Source organism: Sebastes umbrosus, chromosome 6 (genome assembly GCF_015220745.1).
Source record: "Sebastes umbrosus isolate fSebUmb1 chromosome 6, fSebUmb1.pri, whole genome shotgun sequence".
NCBI classification, from domain to species: Eukaryota; Metazoa; Chordata; class Actinopteri; order Perciformes; family Sebastidae; genus Sebastes; species Sebastes umbrosus.
Window position 1 is genome coordinate 18,958,929 of NC_051274.1, and position 16,153 is coordinate 18,975,081.

Consider the following 16,153-nt stretch of genomic DNA (forward strand, 5'->3'; position numbering starts at 1 on the left):
CTATCTATATATGGATATATCCATATCTATAGATGGATAGATAGATAGATATGAATCTATCTAAATATGGATACATAGATCCATATCTAAATATCTAGATATGGATCTATCTATCTATATATAGATAGATATATCTTTCTATATCTATCTTTCTATATAAAGATAGATATATCTTTCTATATATAGAAAGATATATCTATCTATCTATGTAATAAAATAATATGTCTATGTAATAGAATAATAATAAAATGATAAAAGTTAGTATCTATCTATCTCTCTATCTATGGATATAGATATATCCATATTTAGATAGATCCACATCTATCTATCTATTTATAGATATGGATGTATCTATCTATCTATCTATTACAATTCTGAATTGTAATAACTCCTACATTAGAATGATATAAGCCAGCATGACATTGTGAAATACCTCACACACACTCTTAGCTGGGAAACCCCTTCTGTAACTATGAAAGACAAATTATTTATTTACATAATTGCGTTTTAGCAAAAAGCTTTTTCCACATTTGACAGTTTGGCATGTCATAGCAGGAACACCACAGGTGTTATTGAATCAATGATGGCTCCCTTCCATTTAGGTGTGTCAACATGCACAAAACTGGCTCCCTGAAACTGGCCCCAAGGAGTACTGCCTTTATTAATCTTATTAGACACACCCGTGTTTGACAAGCCAAAAAGTCCACTGGGAAAAAAAGTCTATCACATTAACAGCTTTCAAAACTTACTTAAAAGTAGACACAGTCGACACAGTTTTAGTCAACAAACTTTTATTAATTAGTTGAGGGATACTAATGCACAGGTAATACAACAAGTTTGGGAGAAAAATTGTAACAGTTCAGACTCAAAGGAGGTGTTGATGCCTCCCATGTTAGGTACTATACAGCTTAATTTCAGATATGGAAATCTTTAATACACCATTAGTCTCATTTCACCTGTTACCTATATATCATAACCAGTTATGAGCTACAACATCATCTCTTAAAACTCTCAACAGTTTCATCCCTATGGCCCCGACGACAGAGGCGGACGCCATTTCCTGCTTTTGAAGTAGGTAGCATACAAAACGAACCACTGTTGTCCAAATAAAAAGGGTAAAATTCTCAGGCTGTCTAAGGGGATTTCTCTAAGGATTAACCTCGGTTTTGGAAATAACATTGCTGACAAAGGGAAGACGCTTGAGCCTGCTGTTTCCCCCAGGTACAAAAGTCACACCACACACAGTCAGGGTAACTAGAAAGCTCCAACAACACTCCTATTTCAAGCCTATTTCATGGTATAGTAAGTGCACTAAATACAGAAACAAACACACATACATATGCCTCATTGTCCCATATTGAATAGATAATAATAAAGGACCCTCTCAATGTGTTTGTCATCGTGTACTGAAAAAGCTCAATTTATGTGCATCATCAAAATGGATAAAATAACAGTGTATGCCGACACATAGGCCTACAATGTTCTGTGTGGTCTACAAATTTTTTCAACCTTTTTTTTTCAATTTCATAATGTGTAAAAAGCATTTTCAAAGCAAACAAATAAAAGTAGGGGGAGTGAAAAAAAAAGCCATACAATTTTTCGAGAAGACACGTCAATATCAAAATATCAGCAAGCCAACAAAACCAGCTAAATATGGTGTATTGCTGTACTCTCTAAACATCGTTGCAGTTAGCTCACACTGCGGGATAAGATATGTGTTTTCCACATCGTAGGAAGACAGATAGTAAAGGGTGTGATAAAATATAAAATACCCACTGTTAAAAGCAGTGCCTAACTATCATATTGCAACACCAAAGCTTGTCAGGTAAACACGGTCAATGTGACGTTATTAATGAAACGAGTAACAAGCAGCTGATGAACTGATTCTGTGCCACAGCATAACACTCAACGAAAAGTGTTACCATTTCTGACATCCAGTCTTTACAAAGGTGCTAACTGTTTTGTACACACACACACACACACGCACGCACGCACACACACACACACACACACAAGGTCTGGACAACTCATATATTGAAAAAGGTCCGAGGACCGATCAGTGCTTGTCTAACTTATCCCCTCCGTCAGTCGAACCTGGATAGAAGATAAAGGTCCATCCTGCTAACAGAGACAGACACATGCATAATCACCCCCACCTGAATAAGCTCCATCAGTTGATTAATAATGGAGGAATTCAGCTCTAATCTTTGCTTTACAATATATAAAAGGTCACGGCGTAGGGATGACACCACCTGGGACACATATATTTCAAATTCAATGTTTCTTGAAAATGTTCTGCTGACATCAGTGCTCGATTTTAAACGATGACATTGACATTTTAATGGTGCAAAATTCAGAAGACTTGCCAGCAAGGAGAAAAATGGCAGGATGGATTAGTGGACTTACTGAGTTCAGGTCCTTAAGGTCGAGTGGCAAGTTAAGCACCCTTATTATCTCACCAGAATATCCCAACTTTATCCAAAGCTATATCAGATTGCTATATATGGGTAATACACACAAGAAAATATAAAATAGATTTATCGTTTTTTTTATATGCAAGCAATTCATTATTTTTATGGACATATACTCCAGATATAAATCAAATATTTATGGAGTTTTCATTTGCTCTCAAATCGTTAATATAACTGTGGATTCAAGTATCTACTTTAAACATGTTAAAGTGAAAATATTCTCTGATTGCACACATTTTTAGATTTGAAAAGTTATTTAATAATTATTATTTTTTTAATCTGAAGCTATACTGGTGGTAGAGCAGCCTTAAAATTCAACAAGACCTGTTATGGCTTTGTGTGGCGAGTCATCATTACATGGTCTTATTACACGGCTTTGTTCAATACTCAATTCTGATTGGTCAACTACAGCGTTCTACGGTCTATTATTTCTTTATAACAGACCGTTGCTATGTATAGCAGACCGTTGCTATGGACGCAGTTCTGATGTCGGACTCTGGCGGACCATTTTTGTGTCAAATTATTAATTTCAAAGTAAGTAGCCGTGTAATAAGCGGGATAATGTACAGCTAGCGGGTCATTGTTGTGAAATAAACCCCTTCAGGGCGATGCAGGACCCTGACGCAAAATGACCGGCTCGCTGTCCATTATCCCTTACATGTTGGATTACAGATACTATCTAGAAATAGTTAACCATGCTGCTTATTACCCATGTAAATTTAATCTCTCTCTAGTTTAAATTTTTCATCAGAGTAAAATATTCCCGCTCCTGTGCCCGACGGCCACTAGGTGAGGTTGAGTACTCCTGGAGTGCAAAAATACAAGAGGGGAGCGAGAGGGGTTAAGGGTTAAAGTGCAAGGCAATAACTTTGAGCATCCAGGAATTAATTCATATACATTATCATAAGTGAATCTTCATTTGCAATTTTTTCTGTTTTAATAAAAGATTATTTCCCTCAACCTCTCTATAAAACATATTTTTTATTCTCTCCTCAGCTCTTTGATTCAAGCTAAAGCAGGAGCCAAAACATGGCCTCCTTTAAAATGGTGTCACATCATTTGATTGTGCTGCAATGGTGCAACAAGCTTCACACAAAAATTCATCCCTCTGTCCAACGTTTAGCTTTGCCAGTCCTATTTTAGACAGAATGCTTCAAGTTTTTTTTTTTAAATCAATTAAACAATGCCATATTAAGTATTAACTTATAACTTACAGATGGAAATCTCAAACAATCACTTTTTTGGGTTATTCTGCTTATTACCTTCAGTGTAAAAGAACTGTGGAAATAATCTTTTGACACTTAATTATGGTCATCAAAGCAGATACCTTTCATCGTCATGTGATGCAGATAAAATAAAAACAAATGTCACTGAAGTGATAGCAAAACAGAGTGGAATATGATAAACAACTGACCAACATTTTAGCTTATATGACATTTGCTTACTTGAAACATGAAAAGTAAAAAAAACAAGAAAAGAAAAAAAAAAAAAAAATCAAGTTCAAAACAACATTGCACTACAGCACACACTGCAAAAAATTCTGACTGCCCGTGATCCAATTGGACGTGTCAGGCTTTAAAATGACAGATGGCATCATTGCTTTGAGTATATAGATATATAGATATAGATATTGTTTATGTACACAGTACAGTATATCTGTGGAAAACAAATGTGAAAACACTAGCTATCATTAAATGACTTCACCATGCTAATAGAATATCCTTTTTAAAACCTCTCAAACACAACATGAATATTGTAGAGAGGATTACTCTGTATTAGTTTGGAATACTACCTCTGTTTAGAAAATGTCAGGATTTTATCTTTGATTACTACTGAGCTGTGAGTACAGAAACTGAAATGTGTGCCTTAAAAAGGAGACAAAGGTGGAATGGAGAAATTAAACACTGCTGTTACGTGAGTATTGTTTATAACAGTAGACACATTAACTCTGGGATTTCAGTCTGTACTAAATGTTTTACTTCTTAAGGGTTGATTTAACTTTCTTCTCAGTGCCAAGTCCTCGTGGAGTTGAAAGGGTCTTTTAGCTTCCTGGCACAACATTTACAGTAAGCATCCTCTCTGGCTCCTGGTCGACACAAGCAGAGCTACTCTGACAGCGACGGCCTCTAGGGTTTGCTTCGTCTGGCGGTGGAGAGGATGGGCTGTCTGTTTTGGCCTGAATTAGCGCTGTCCGTTGGGTCAGGGATCAGGGTGGGGGACTGTGAAGGGGTCACGTCAGGGGTTGAGTTTTGAGTAGTGGATGGTGTTTCAGTTTTTGTTTGGAGGGGAGCGTCCACAGGGGGGCGCTCTTTGGGCTTGCGGCCCCTCTTCTTACCAGGGGTGGCGCCGTTCCTCACCTCTGCTTTGATCCCATTGTTCTCCGGCGCTTTACTCTTTGTGCTGGAGGCCACTTGACTGGCTGCTGCACGAAACCAGTTCTAAGGCGATAAAACACACTGTCAGGAGCATGAATATAACTGTAAAACGTTTCTACTGTAATTAGTGGGGCAAACCACCGTGACTGAATACAGTAATATGGAACCCCTGAAGTCCCATAAGATAGTAATCATTTACGTTTTTAACCACTGACTGTATTTAAGAAGTGGACGTAGTCACCGTTACGTCACCATTGGTGTGTGGACTATGGTTTTGAAGCGTTTTGAAGCCTTGATTTTGGCCATTGCCATCTTGTTTTTTTGCAACCAGAAGTGACACGAGATTTCATGTTACAACTAACTTTCATGAACTGAAAACACACTGTGAAAAGGTTAAAGTTGTAAGACAAAAACACAGACAACTCCCAGACCGGACAACGCCGAGGTAGCGACCTGTCAATTATAAGGTAATAATAATAATAATAATAATAAATTGGACTTATATAGCGCCTTTCAGAAACCCAAGGACGCTTTACAAAGGGGGCACACAAAATCATACTAATAAGTAACACAGAGGAGAAACTATAGCTAAGTAATTAAAAGAGTGATGTGTAGGAAGAGTCAGCTGAGATCAAAGGCCTTGATGAACAGGTAGCCACGCCCTAAAGCATACCCTGCTTTATCGTCTCTTTTACTCTTAATGGGACCATAATTTACTAAATGAACATCATGCTGTATTGAAGAAAACTTGAAACTAGTGATTGAGACCATAAACTCATGTTCACAATGTTTACTGAGGTAATAAATCAAGTGAGAAGTACGCTCATTTTCTCATAGACTTCTATACAATCACTTATTTTTGCAACCAGAGGAGTCGCCTCCTACTGGCTATTAGAAAGAATGCAAGTTTCCACATTGGCTTCACTTTTCAGAACCGGAGATAGCCCACTGGTTTTAACCTTTTGGGACCGAGCTTTTATATTGTGGGAATAAGCTGTTATTTTGTGGCAACAAAATGCATTTATCAACCAAACAAATTGTTGTGTTACTCATATTTGAGGGGACATGCTCAGTATGAAGATCTGTATAAATGTGTTCCCACGAGTTAAGCACTTGTTTGCACAACACAGGCATAACACCTTGTTATCACAAGATCTACATACCAACTTCTGCGACTCAGCGGGTTTTTACTGCATGTTAACGGAAATAAAAATGCTGCTGCCTAGGAGAGAGTACTTCAAGTAGTACTAAATAATATAGAGGTTTGGGAAGTTCTCACTGAGACTGACCCACCTGTGAGTGTGTCTTGCTGATGTGGTACTTCACACCGCTCTCTGAGCTAAACTCCTTCTGACAGATCAGACAAGTGTACTTTCCCAGTTCTCCACCACCCTGCAACACACACACACGCACACAGAATATATATACATGTTATTCAGCTCAAAACAATGTCTATTGCAACACATGCCAGGTGAATCTGCAGCCATTATCATTAACACCACCACGTCACCTGTTACACACCAGATTACAGTCTGTAGGCATAATTTTTCAACTGATATTTTTCAACATATTTTTTTCCCAAATCAGGTTAACAAAGTCTGTAACTTCCTTTATGACTCTCCTAAATAACTCATATTTAGAATATACACATGTTGCCATTTTTTTTAATAGTAATTTATCTTTAAAATGCCTTTTTTGCAGTTCATATTTCTTGTGGTGCTGTATTCAGTGATACAAGCAGGATGCAGAGGCAAAGCACTTTACAAACACACTTTAGACTGATTAAACAAAAAAAAATAGAAGTTATGATGAGACTTAGCATATTCTTATTTTTACTAGAGTATCTACGGAGACAAATGTAATCAGGTTGGTGGCTTGTCTCCAAGTGAGTGTTTATACCTGGCTGCAGTTGGCAAAGTGGGCTTTTAGTCCTGATACGCTGGAGTAGACCGCTTCACAGTTCTGAGACAAAGCAGAAATAAACCAGAAGTGAACAAACTCACTCAATCCATCTTCCTGTAAAATCAACAGCCTAGTTATTATAAACATAGTGCTCAATATTAAGACAAATCTCTGAATCAATGCTTTGTTTATTTAAAATATGGAAAGTAATTTTCTCTACATGGTGACACATTAGACTGGTCAGTGTTCTTACTTCATTGGTGCAGCAGATGAAGCCCTTCTCCTTGACTTGGTTCTTCCAGGTCTCTAATAGTTCTTGGCTGAAGTTGGGGAGGCCAGGACGGGTGTAGTTTAACTACACACAGAAGAGGACATTTATATGATTATGTATATCAGTGGAAGTGTTACACTGAAAAGTATGTGTATGAAAAGAGTGACAGGGGGGCATATTTATCTGCTGTCTTTTTTACTACTTAACACCTGCTGTGTCTTTGTGGAACCTGTTCGTGGAAATATTGGCTTTGATGCGTGGCAGTGTGTAACCCTGTTTGTGCTACTGTGTGTGAGTGTGTGTCGATAGTCAGGCTGGTCTCATACACCGTTCATAGCTATACCTACGAAAAGTAATGCACTGTAATTCGTATATATCCCACAAAATTAATTTGTGTGTAATTCATGTAATCTTGAACCAGGAAGTATAAAGAGTGGTGAACGGTAACTTACGTACTTAGTAACACCACTTCCGGAGATAATTTAAATCAAATCGCGATCTTTTCCTAAACCTAACTAAGTGGTTTTATTGCCTAACCCTAAGGACGTTGTTTCCTGTGAAGACGGAAGTTTATTTTGAAAAGACTGTATTTATGTAACGAGCGGAAATTGACACATGTTGCTGGACATTTGTAGGAAAATGAATGAAAAAGGAAAAATAACTTTTTCTTAAGACATCATACGAACCGTTATATGAGAATATGTTGCGATAGTTGTGGAGATGTCTTCTTGCAGTACACATTGCTGCCCTATGTCCGTACTTGTACATGTGTGTGAGGTGAGTATGCTTACATCTATGTCTACTATGTTCATTTCTACAGTAAAGTGGATCACGTGCGCTTAAAGTGTCCACTCTCTGTCCTCACCCTCTTGCTATCGGGCACCAGGTCGTCCTTGATGCGGCGCTTGGTGCCCCAGTCTTTGGCCAGCTCGTCCTCCGCTATCTCCTGCAGGTGGAACACTGCCACCTGAGCTGACCGGCGCCTCACTCTGCCACTGGGGGTCCGTTCAAAGTCGTCCCCCTGGCTCACATTCTGCGTTGGTTTCACTTTGACTCGCTCACTCTCCTTTTCCTTTTCCTTTTCCCTGTCCTTGTCCCTGGCTTCTCGTTCCTTCTCCTTCGGCTGGCCGGATGGTGCTTTCTCCTGCCAATCCTTCTTCTCCGGCTGGCTTTGCTCCTTCTTGCCTAATGATGGAGACTCCTCAGAAGCCACCTGGGGGAGCAGTGGGACACTTCTTTGAGTGGAAAATGTTTGTAAACTTTGGCTAGTTAATAAAGTAATATCTAGTAAAAAATGCTTATTAACAGTGGGAAACAGAAAAAGGCCTGTCTCCTGTAATAATGACTGTCTTCCAAGACGATCTTACCCTCTCTTTGCCGGTGTTGTTGTTGGTGTCGGTGATAATGTCTTTGTTGTTGTTGTTGTTGTTGGTGGCGGTGGTGGCTGTCATGGTGGTGGTGGTGATAGTCGGGGAGTGTTCGGTACGCACATGGTAGTCTCTGCCAGCCTTGGAGCGGTAGCTTTTCCCACAGTGCTGGCACAGAAACACAGGCTTCTCAACGTCAGAGAACTCTCCTCCACAACGTTTCTGGTGGTACTGGTAGCCCATCAGGCTGGAAAAGTGGGCTGAACAGCCCTGTACGTACGTGTGTGTGTTTGCACACATAATGTTTGTGTGATCAAGTGAGGCCAGTGACAGAAATGAGACAGAATGAAAACACACATTAAGCAAGAAACTGGGTAACGACATCTAGGGTTAGTGGAATAATACTACTGCAATTGGTCAATAGTTTGTGGTTACTGTTAAAGAGATGGCGAAAACAGAAGGAAACTGCTCATTTTTTAGTGTGAGGACATGTCACAGTAGAGAGTCTGTTTTTTTGCAGCTCTTTGTCTTCCTCTCTCTGCCTTTTGCACTCTAGTGTGAGTAATGGGAAGCAGAGTGTTGATGTGGTTTTGGGCAACATGTCAAGAACAAGGCATAAAGGAAAAAGGAGGGAGAGAGGTAAGAGGAGGCAGTCACAAAAAGAAGAGCCTGAGGAAAAGGGAGTAACAAAATCGAAACTGGCAGATGAGGAGAGGGGAAAATGTGACACGAAAGGCAGAAAAGTTGGATAAATGCGATTGAAGGGCACAAGAATGCGAGAGTAGCAAAGAGTGAGAGAAAGGAAAAGAGAAAGGGACACGGGAAGAAAAACGGAGCGCATACCTCACTAGGACACTTGATTCGTCCCATCTGTTTGAGCACTCGGCGCAGCCTTTCTCTCTCCTCGTGCTTGTCGCCCGTCTGGCCTTCGCTCCCCGAGGGCTGAGGGGGGAACAAACACAACGTCACATAAGCGTGTCCCACCACAACACCTCCCCTCTCCCTCCTGACTTTAAAAAAAATGGCGATGAAAATGTGTTTTCCATCTCGGGTGTTCACACTGTGCCAGGATCATTAAACGGTTTCATGGTGAGGCTGTTACTCAAGGCATGTTTATGACAACTGTCAAACCCGTGTTTTCACTCTCGAGTGTTGGCTGGTGCCAAACCCCAGCCAAGAACAGAACAACAGATGGCATGGCTGCCAGGGAGAAGAAAGCAGGAGAGGACTGGACAGAGTCTGGACTTACTGGGGAGTCCCAGTGGAGCAAACTTCATGTGTTTTCTCAAGTGTTAACACACAGAGAGAACGGAAATGACTGAGACACAACCTTGGCTTTCTGGAAAGGTAAGAAGGAGATGAGATACCGCCAGAGTATTTCACTACTTCAGGTAAATAAAGATCAAGCCTGTAGGGAAGAGACCAGCTCAGTCATTGATTTACACTGGCAGGAGAAGAAACCATAAAACTACATCAGCATGTCTTCTTAATGCTTCGATCAGAGACAGAGAGCAAAAGAGCAAGCATGGGAGAAAGAGGAGTGAGAGAAGAGGCAGCAGCATCCCAGCAGCAGCAGCAACATCAAGGTCAAACTCAGTAGGCGACCCCTGTCCTTCTGTCAGCCCTCTCTGTTTTCCCACACTGCACTGGGGCTGTGCCATGTGATCACACTGACAATACACTGGACCCAGGGTTAGTGCAAACGCCAAATCACATCAAACTTCATAGCTCTGCTTATACAAGACTGAAGTACAAACTGCTTCACATAGAAATGATAGAAACAAACACAATAGATTCAACACAAATAGTACACCAGCAACATTAACAAGCAATAAAGCTAATAACAAAAGTAGTAGAAAAAGGAGCAAAATCAGTATTTTGCATATACCAATATATAAACACACCTATATAAAGTAGGGCTGCCCCCCATCTGTCGTTTTGGTCATACAGGGACTAAGATTTATTTCGTCGATTAGTCGATTTTAATGCATTTTATGACTTATTTCTAAGAAACATATGAGCTCATCTCTGGTAAACACAACATTTAAAGTGGTGCTTTTGTGTGATTCTTCTTTCACAGATCAATCAATTAAATCAACTAAACAATTAGTCGACAAAATCTTATGAGTGTTAGTCGACTAAGAATTTCTCTTTAATATAAAGATATTGTACCGGCTGATTGGAACACTGGAAAATACAACATCTCAGTGTATTTATAGAAACAACACCTCTGCATACAGTATATAATGTGTCCTCAGATGACCGAGCCAGTCAGCACTTGCTGTGTACTGTGGCCACAAAAAAACACCTCACAAAAGCCTCCATATGCCAACAAAAAGCTCTTTTGTCCTGTCAAAGACAAACTGTCTGCTTGATACATTTCAATGCAGTTAACAGCATATCATTTATATAGGAATACATAAAATGTCCTCAATGCCCCACTTGCACGAAAACATGAGCCCAAACACATTACAACAATATATAACATAAACAACAATAAATAGCATGATTAGTAGGGGTGGGAATCACCAGAGGCCCAACGATACAATATTATCACGATACTTAAGTCACGATACGATCTTACTGCAATTTTTTACATTTTGCGATATGCTGAGTATTGCGATTAGATATGTTGTGATATATTGTGATTTATCACCTTTTTCAACTGCAAATTATGCAGTTTGTAAACATCTGTTTCATCTAATAAGATACAGTTTTCGATCTGTTCATGTCAGAGTTTTCATTCACATATCTTGAGGTCAGAGGTCAAGGGATCCCTTTGAAAATAGCCATGCCAGTTTTTCCTCGCCAAACTTTGGAGTGTTATTTAACGCTCTTCCCAAAGCTAATATGTTAGCTTAGTATCGTAAATGGTACCAATGGATTTCTTAGGTTTTCTAGTTTCATAAGACACCAAAGTCTCCACTCTAGCTTTAAGACTGAGCCCACTGCAGCCTCTGAAAGACAGAATAGCGTCCGTTGGATTGTTAAGAGGTTAATAGTGTATAATAAAAGATCGATACTTGTCGTTCGTGTATCAATACAATATTGACACACAAAATATCGTGATACTATGCTGTATCAATTCCAACCCCCACTGCTAATGATTGGTACCGTTGACTAGATATACAGACATCATAGTAGAAGTACTTACTGCACAACAAAGTAAAACTTTCTACCTAAATGCTAAGGGGGGTAAGGCTACGTCTTAAGATTCTGTGATTCTGATTCCCTCTCATCTTTGATTTTTTTTAATTTACTGCTTTTTAAAGTTTTCTTGTCGGTAGAAATGAGAAAAAAAACGAGTATGACACAAGTCAAACCTGCAAATGATGAAAGCCTTCTTTAATCAGCAGCTACTTGAGTCTGGAGCACAAATCACAGACGGCACAGCTTGTCAAAAAAGTTTTAATCATCTAATCTGAATATTGTTGCAGAAAAGTTAAGTGGTTTGTTGAGGAAGAGTACCTGGTGAAACCTTTTTTTACACACACATAATGTTGTATTTTGCTCTGCTGGACTGGAATGCCGCCAATAAGGTCAAAGCACAAACAGGTCCAGACTGAAGACAAATGGCGGTATCAAACAGTTTAACTTGGCTGACACAGATGGCGCAGTCATCCATCAACACCATTAAACTGATGCATGTGCGCATATATCATATATACTACTGGAAAGTGAGCTGACACAATAACATTCACGCTACAAGGTTTGGTACACGTACATTCATTAATCTTTCATGATACTTTTTGAAACAGGCGGTGTTGAATTATTTAGCAAACTTCATAGCAGTACCATTGCTCTAATGCAGGAGTGTCATGATAATATCTTAATGAAGCTCTCTGCTGTCAGAGTTAAGACAGCTGCAGGAAGAAATGTGAGCACTTCAAGGACAAGAATACCAATCACCATCACTACTTCAAATGTATGATCATTTACAAGATCAGATTTTTAGAGACGGGCATACTAGCAGCTGACAATGAATATGCAACAGATAAAATGTAATAGAACTCATGGGAAAGACATGTTTTTTTTCGACTGTGGATGCATAGCTATATGGGTAGATATGTACATGCAGGACACCCCTCATCAAACACAGTGAAAGCTGACACTAGTAGTAGTGTACGGTGGATTTCCATACATAAATAGAGTCACAAGTGTAAGTCTGGCCGCCTCTTGAATGAGTGTAGTCGGTCGGTGCTTTGGTGTGGTGTCTAATAACTAACTAGCCTGTTCATTGGGTCAGTGTGACTGTGGTGAAACATTAGATCTCTGAGTCCTCAAAGCATCCTCATCTGGACTACTGAGTGATGGATTAGGGGGCAAAGATCAGTTAAAAAGAAAGTCAGAGGGTTTCAGCAGTCTGGTCCGGTGTACGAGCTCAAGCCGGTTTGATTTTATGCAAACCGGCTGAACCGGCAATTGTCATTATGACACATTCTGGCAAATTAAAAAGTAGCCTATGTCCGCAACCGGTGCTGACGGCGTAATGGCGCTAAATCCAGCTTGTATTGCATTAGTAACTAGAATGGCACTCGGAGAGCGCAGAACTCCGCCAAAGTGCCTGACTTTAAAAACAGATCACAGCTCACAGCTGGCGGTACCGTGACGTGGTCGGCTTATTATTAACACGGTGTGTTTCCGTGTAACGCATCGGCGGATGCTTCTCTCATTCAGAAGCCTTGTTATGTCTGTATAACGTTACACTACGTTGTCTCTCATCCCGTCATCTACCGCTTTTTTCTTTCTGACCACGGACGGCCAGCAGCTCTCAGTCTCGCCACACATCCACACACGTATCTCTCTGCTCTCAGAAGGAGGAAGGAGGTGGGGTCTCGCATCATCAATGCGTCATCAGTTACACTGCGCATGTGTTATACCCTGTGGTCTTAATGCTCAGGCTGATCAGAATTCTTAAAAAAAATCCTGAATCTGGATCATGATCCGGATCGCCACCAAAATCTAATTGATTGTTCAGTATTTTATTTTTATAATTAATATAGTTTTAGTTTACTATAATAACCCTGGGTGGGATGGGGGAAGATGCACACGGCCCAAGTTTTGTTTGTTTACTTAAAAGTTCATGTGTTTTTTTGGGTGACCAGACGTGGCATTGTTAGTCTAAAAAAAAAAACTAAATCTGCGCCAATTTGTCAACATTTTGGATTTGAAGCTGACGGAAAAGGCGAGCCAAAAAACATAGACGAGGCAATGTATAACGTGGTGCCGCTTCACTCTCTACTTCTTCTTCTTATTTAGTGTTTATTGGCCGTTGGCAAACCAGCTTAGAGGTGCATTACGGTGCATGGCGTTTCGGAGAATACTGCAAAGGACAACGCGTTGAGCATAAACGCCTTTGTGCGTGCTCGTTATGCGCACGCCATCTATGGAGGTCCGCGCCACAGTGCCTCGCGGAGGCATAAACAAAGCTTCAGTCACATTATGTTCCACTCGGGAACGGCTGCTGAGTCAATTGCGACACCTAGTGGTAACAATTGGTATACTTGTCGAGTTTGGTGTTTGGCTTGACATCAAACTTGCTTGAAAATGTTCACACCGGCCCAACTCTATCAGAGAGTAGCACTTTTTGTTTAAAAGCAAGCTTTAGGAATTACAAGATCATACGTGTGCATGTGTGGAGTTACCTTGGTGCTGTGTTCAGCCATGGTGTGGTAGTTGAGGCCGGCCTTGGACCTGAATTGTTTGTGGCACTGCTGGCACTTCAGGGCATCCTGGAGCTGCAGGGGTCGGAGGCCAAAGAGAGGATCAAATAACACTTCAATGAAAGGAAACTAACAGGTAACCCACTATTGCTGGCTGTGCTCTTTATTGGACCTATCAATACAGCAACATTTCACCTGTAACCTAATAGAGTTTGTTATTAGTGCGCAATTTTGGTCAAAACAAAGGACAAAGGCCACATCAAGCAACTCTGGGAGCCAGAAACGCCAATTTGACACAAAGTGTTCCTTTTTGTAGATCACTCTCCTCGCCTCAGTATTGATTTGGAGACAGAGGTGTTTTGATGGTGAGTGACCCAGTGGTAATGTGGTGATTCTGTCATTGCTTTATGGCAGACTGTCACTTTAATAGAGTCACACGGGCCACTGGGCCAAGGAGCCATTAAAATGGCTGTAAGAACACGTCTCTCCGAAGGCCTGGAGGCTACTGCGCCACTCCAACTGCTTTGTCCTCACTATAAAGTACTTGGATGAACTTCTTCCATGCTTCACCCCTTCCCTGTTTATTACTGCTATTGACCACAATTGAGTGCAGTGCAAACAAACCACAGAAGAGTGCACAGTGTCCTTTCCCCTGATCCATTTCAACTGATATTATCGGAGCAGATGAGTGAAGGATATTACATGAGGAAACTGGTTGAGATTACTGTACTGAGATACTGCCTGGTGTTATTTCTACAGCCTTCCAATCAATATCATTACTGTAAAGGCTCCCTAGACTCGGCACAATGGAGTCCTCAGGGAGAGGTATCTAATAACGTTGCAGTCAAAGTTATAATCCAATGTGGAAATTACAGCTCTGGGTTGAGAGAGCTTTATTTCATACTCAGAGAGAAAAAAACATGTTTATAACAAGTGTGGTTCACAAAAGTTATGACAATAAGTAAACTAGTTTTTGTTGATATAATATGTGGATTGTTTCCACTGAGGCGTTGTGCAAATTGGCTGCTGTAGATCTCCCTTCAGATTAACACATTGTGTGCATTGCATAGTGTCACACATTAAGACTTCTTTACAACTGCACTGCGTACCCACAGTGTTCAGCAGGTATTACATGATGGTTTGATATTAATGACATTCATGTCTTATTCAAATTTTCAGCAGACAGACTCCTCCAGAAGCAAAGTCAGGGAAAGTAAGCTGGTACTGTGAAATTTGTCTTGGAATAGTATTAACTTGACTGATAGGAAAACAATTTTTTTTTCGGTTTTACGGCAAGCTCTATCAGAAATTGATGGACAGCTGTATCGCCCACTGACCTTCTGGCAAATCTCCATGTGCTTCTTGAGGCCGTGGATTGTTTTCCTGGTGACGATGGAACAGGTGGGACACACCACTTCACCTCGCTCGTGGATCGCTCGCTGCCATTGGGTGTCGGCACCTTAGAAACATGTGGAAAGAGTGTCAGATAGCAATCAGATATTCCTGGAACGTTGTCCTTATGGGTATAACATTTCCATTTGTTTACTTAGTATTCATGTTTCCTCACCTTACAGTTTAATTCTGTAAAGTGATAATGTGTAGTGATGCAAAATAATCCCTGATGGGGTGATTCCCGAACCCCGACTCTAAAAACAGATTCTTGATTATCTGGAAGGGGCTTATTTTGTAATCATAGCTATATCGGTCATTTACATAACGTGATAATAATTTGACAAAATGATGTGTTCATATTTTTTGTCATAAGCTTAATTGTTTTCAGGCTATCACTGTTTGGCATAAGGTGTCAGCATTTGAACCATAAACTCAACCAGGGCGTTCAGCAGGTATTACACGTCGAACTTTGGGTAAGGGTTGGGCATCAAACCACAATACTTTGGGAAACACACCAAACTGGTTCCATTGCACCAAGTATTGAAACGGTTTGGTACCAAAAGTTGGTGGAATGCTTTGTGTCATGTCTTGTTAAGTTATTCTGTGGACGAATAGCACCATAGTGCTGTAACAATTAGTCGATTAATCAATTAGCTGATTGGCAGAAAACAATCTACAACAATTTTTATGACAGAAGTTATAATTTAAGTGA

General features: G+C 40.2%; 1 protein-coding gene across 6 annotated transcripts in view; it reads right to left on the minus strand.

Moving 5' to 3' along the window:
* Positions 1–3,383: 3,383 nt before the first annotated feature.
* The window catches only part of znf512b (zinc finger protein 512B), a 35,602-nt gene continuing 22,832 nt past the window's right edge, over positions 3,384–16,153 (minus strand). For 5 of the 6 annotated variants that reach the window (XM_037772801.1, XM_037772806.1, XM_037772803.1 and 2 more), the window contains 9 exons: positions 15,387–15,508; positions 14,032–14,124; positions 9,230–9,328; positions 8,387–8,656; positions 7,885–8,232; positions 7,002–7,103; positions 6,746–6,808; positions 6,140–6,238; positions 3,384–4,909 (listed from right to left, as the gene is read on the minus strand). In XM_037772801.1, coding sequence (XP_037628729.1) covers positions 4,598–4,909; positions 6,140–6,238; positions 6,746–6,808; positions 7,002–7,103; positions 7,885–8,232; positions 8,387–8,656; positions 9,230–9,328; positions 14,032–14,124; positions 15,387–15,508 — 1,508 coding nt within the window. In that variant the 3' untranslated portion in view covers positions 3,384–4,597. The remainder of the gene's footprint in view (positions 4,910–6,139; positions 6,239–6,745; positions 6,809–7,001; positions 7,104–7,884; positions 8,233–8,386; positions 8,657–9,229; positions 9,329–14,031; positions 14,125–15,386; positions 15,509–16,153) is intronic. The other variant, XM_037772804.1, reaches the window with a different exon arrangement.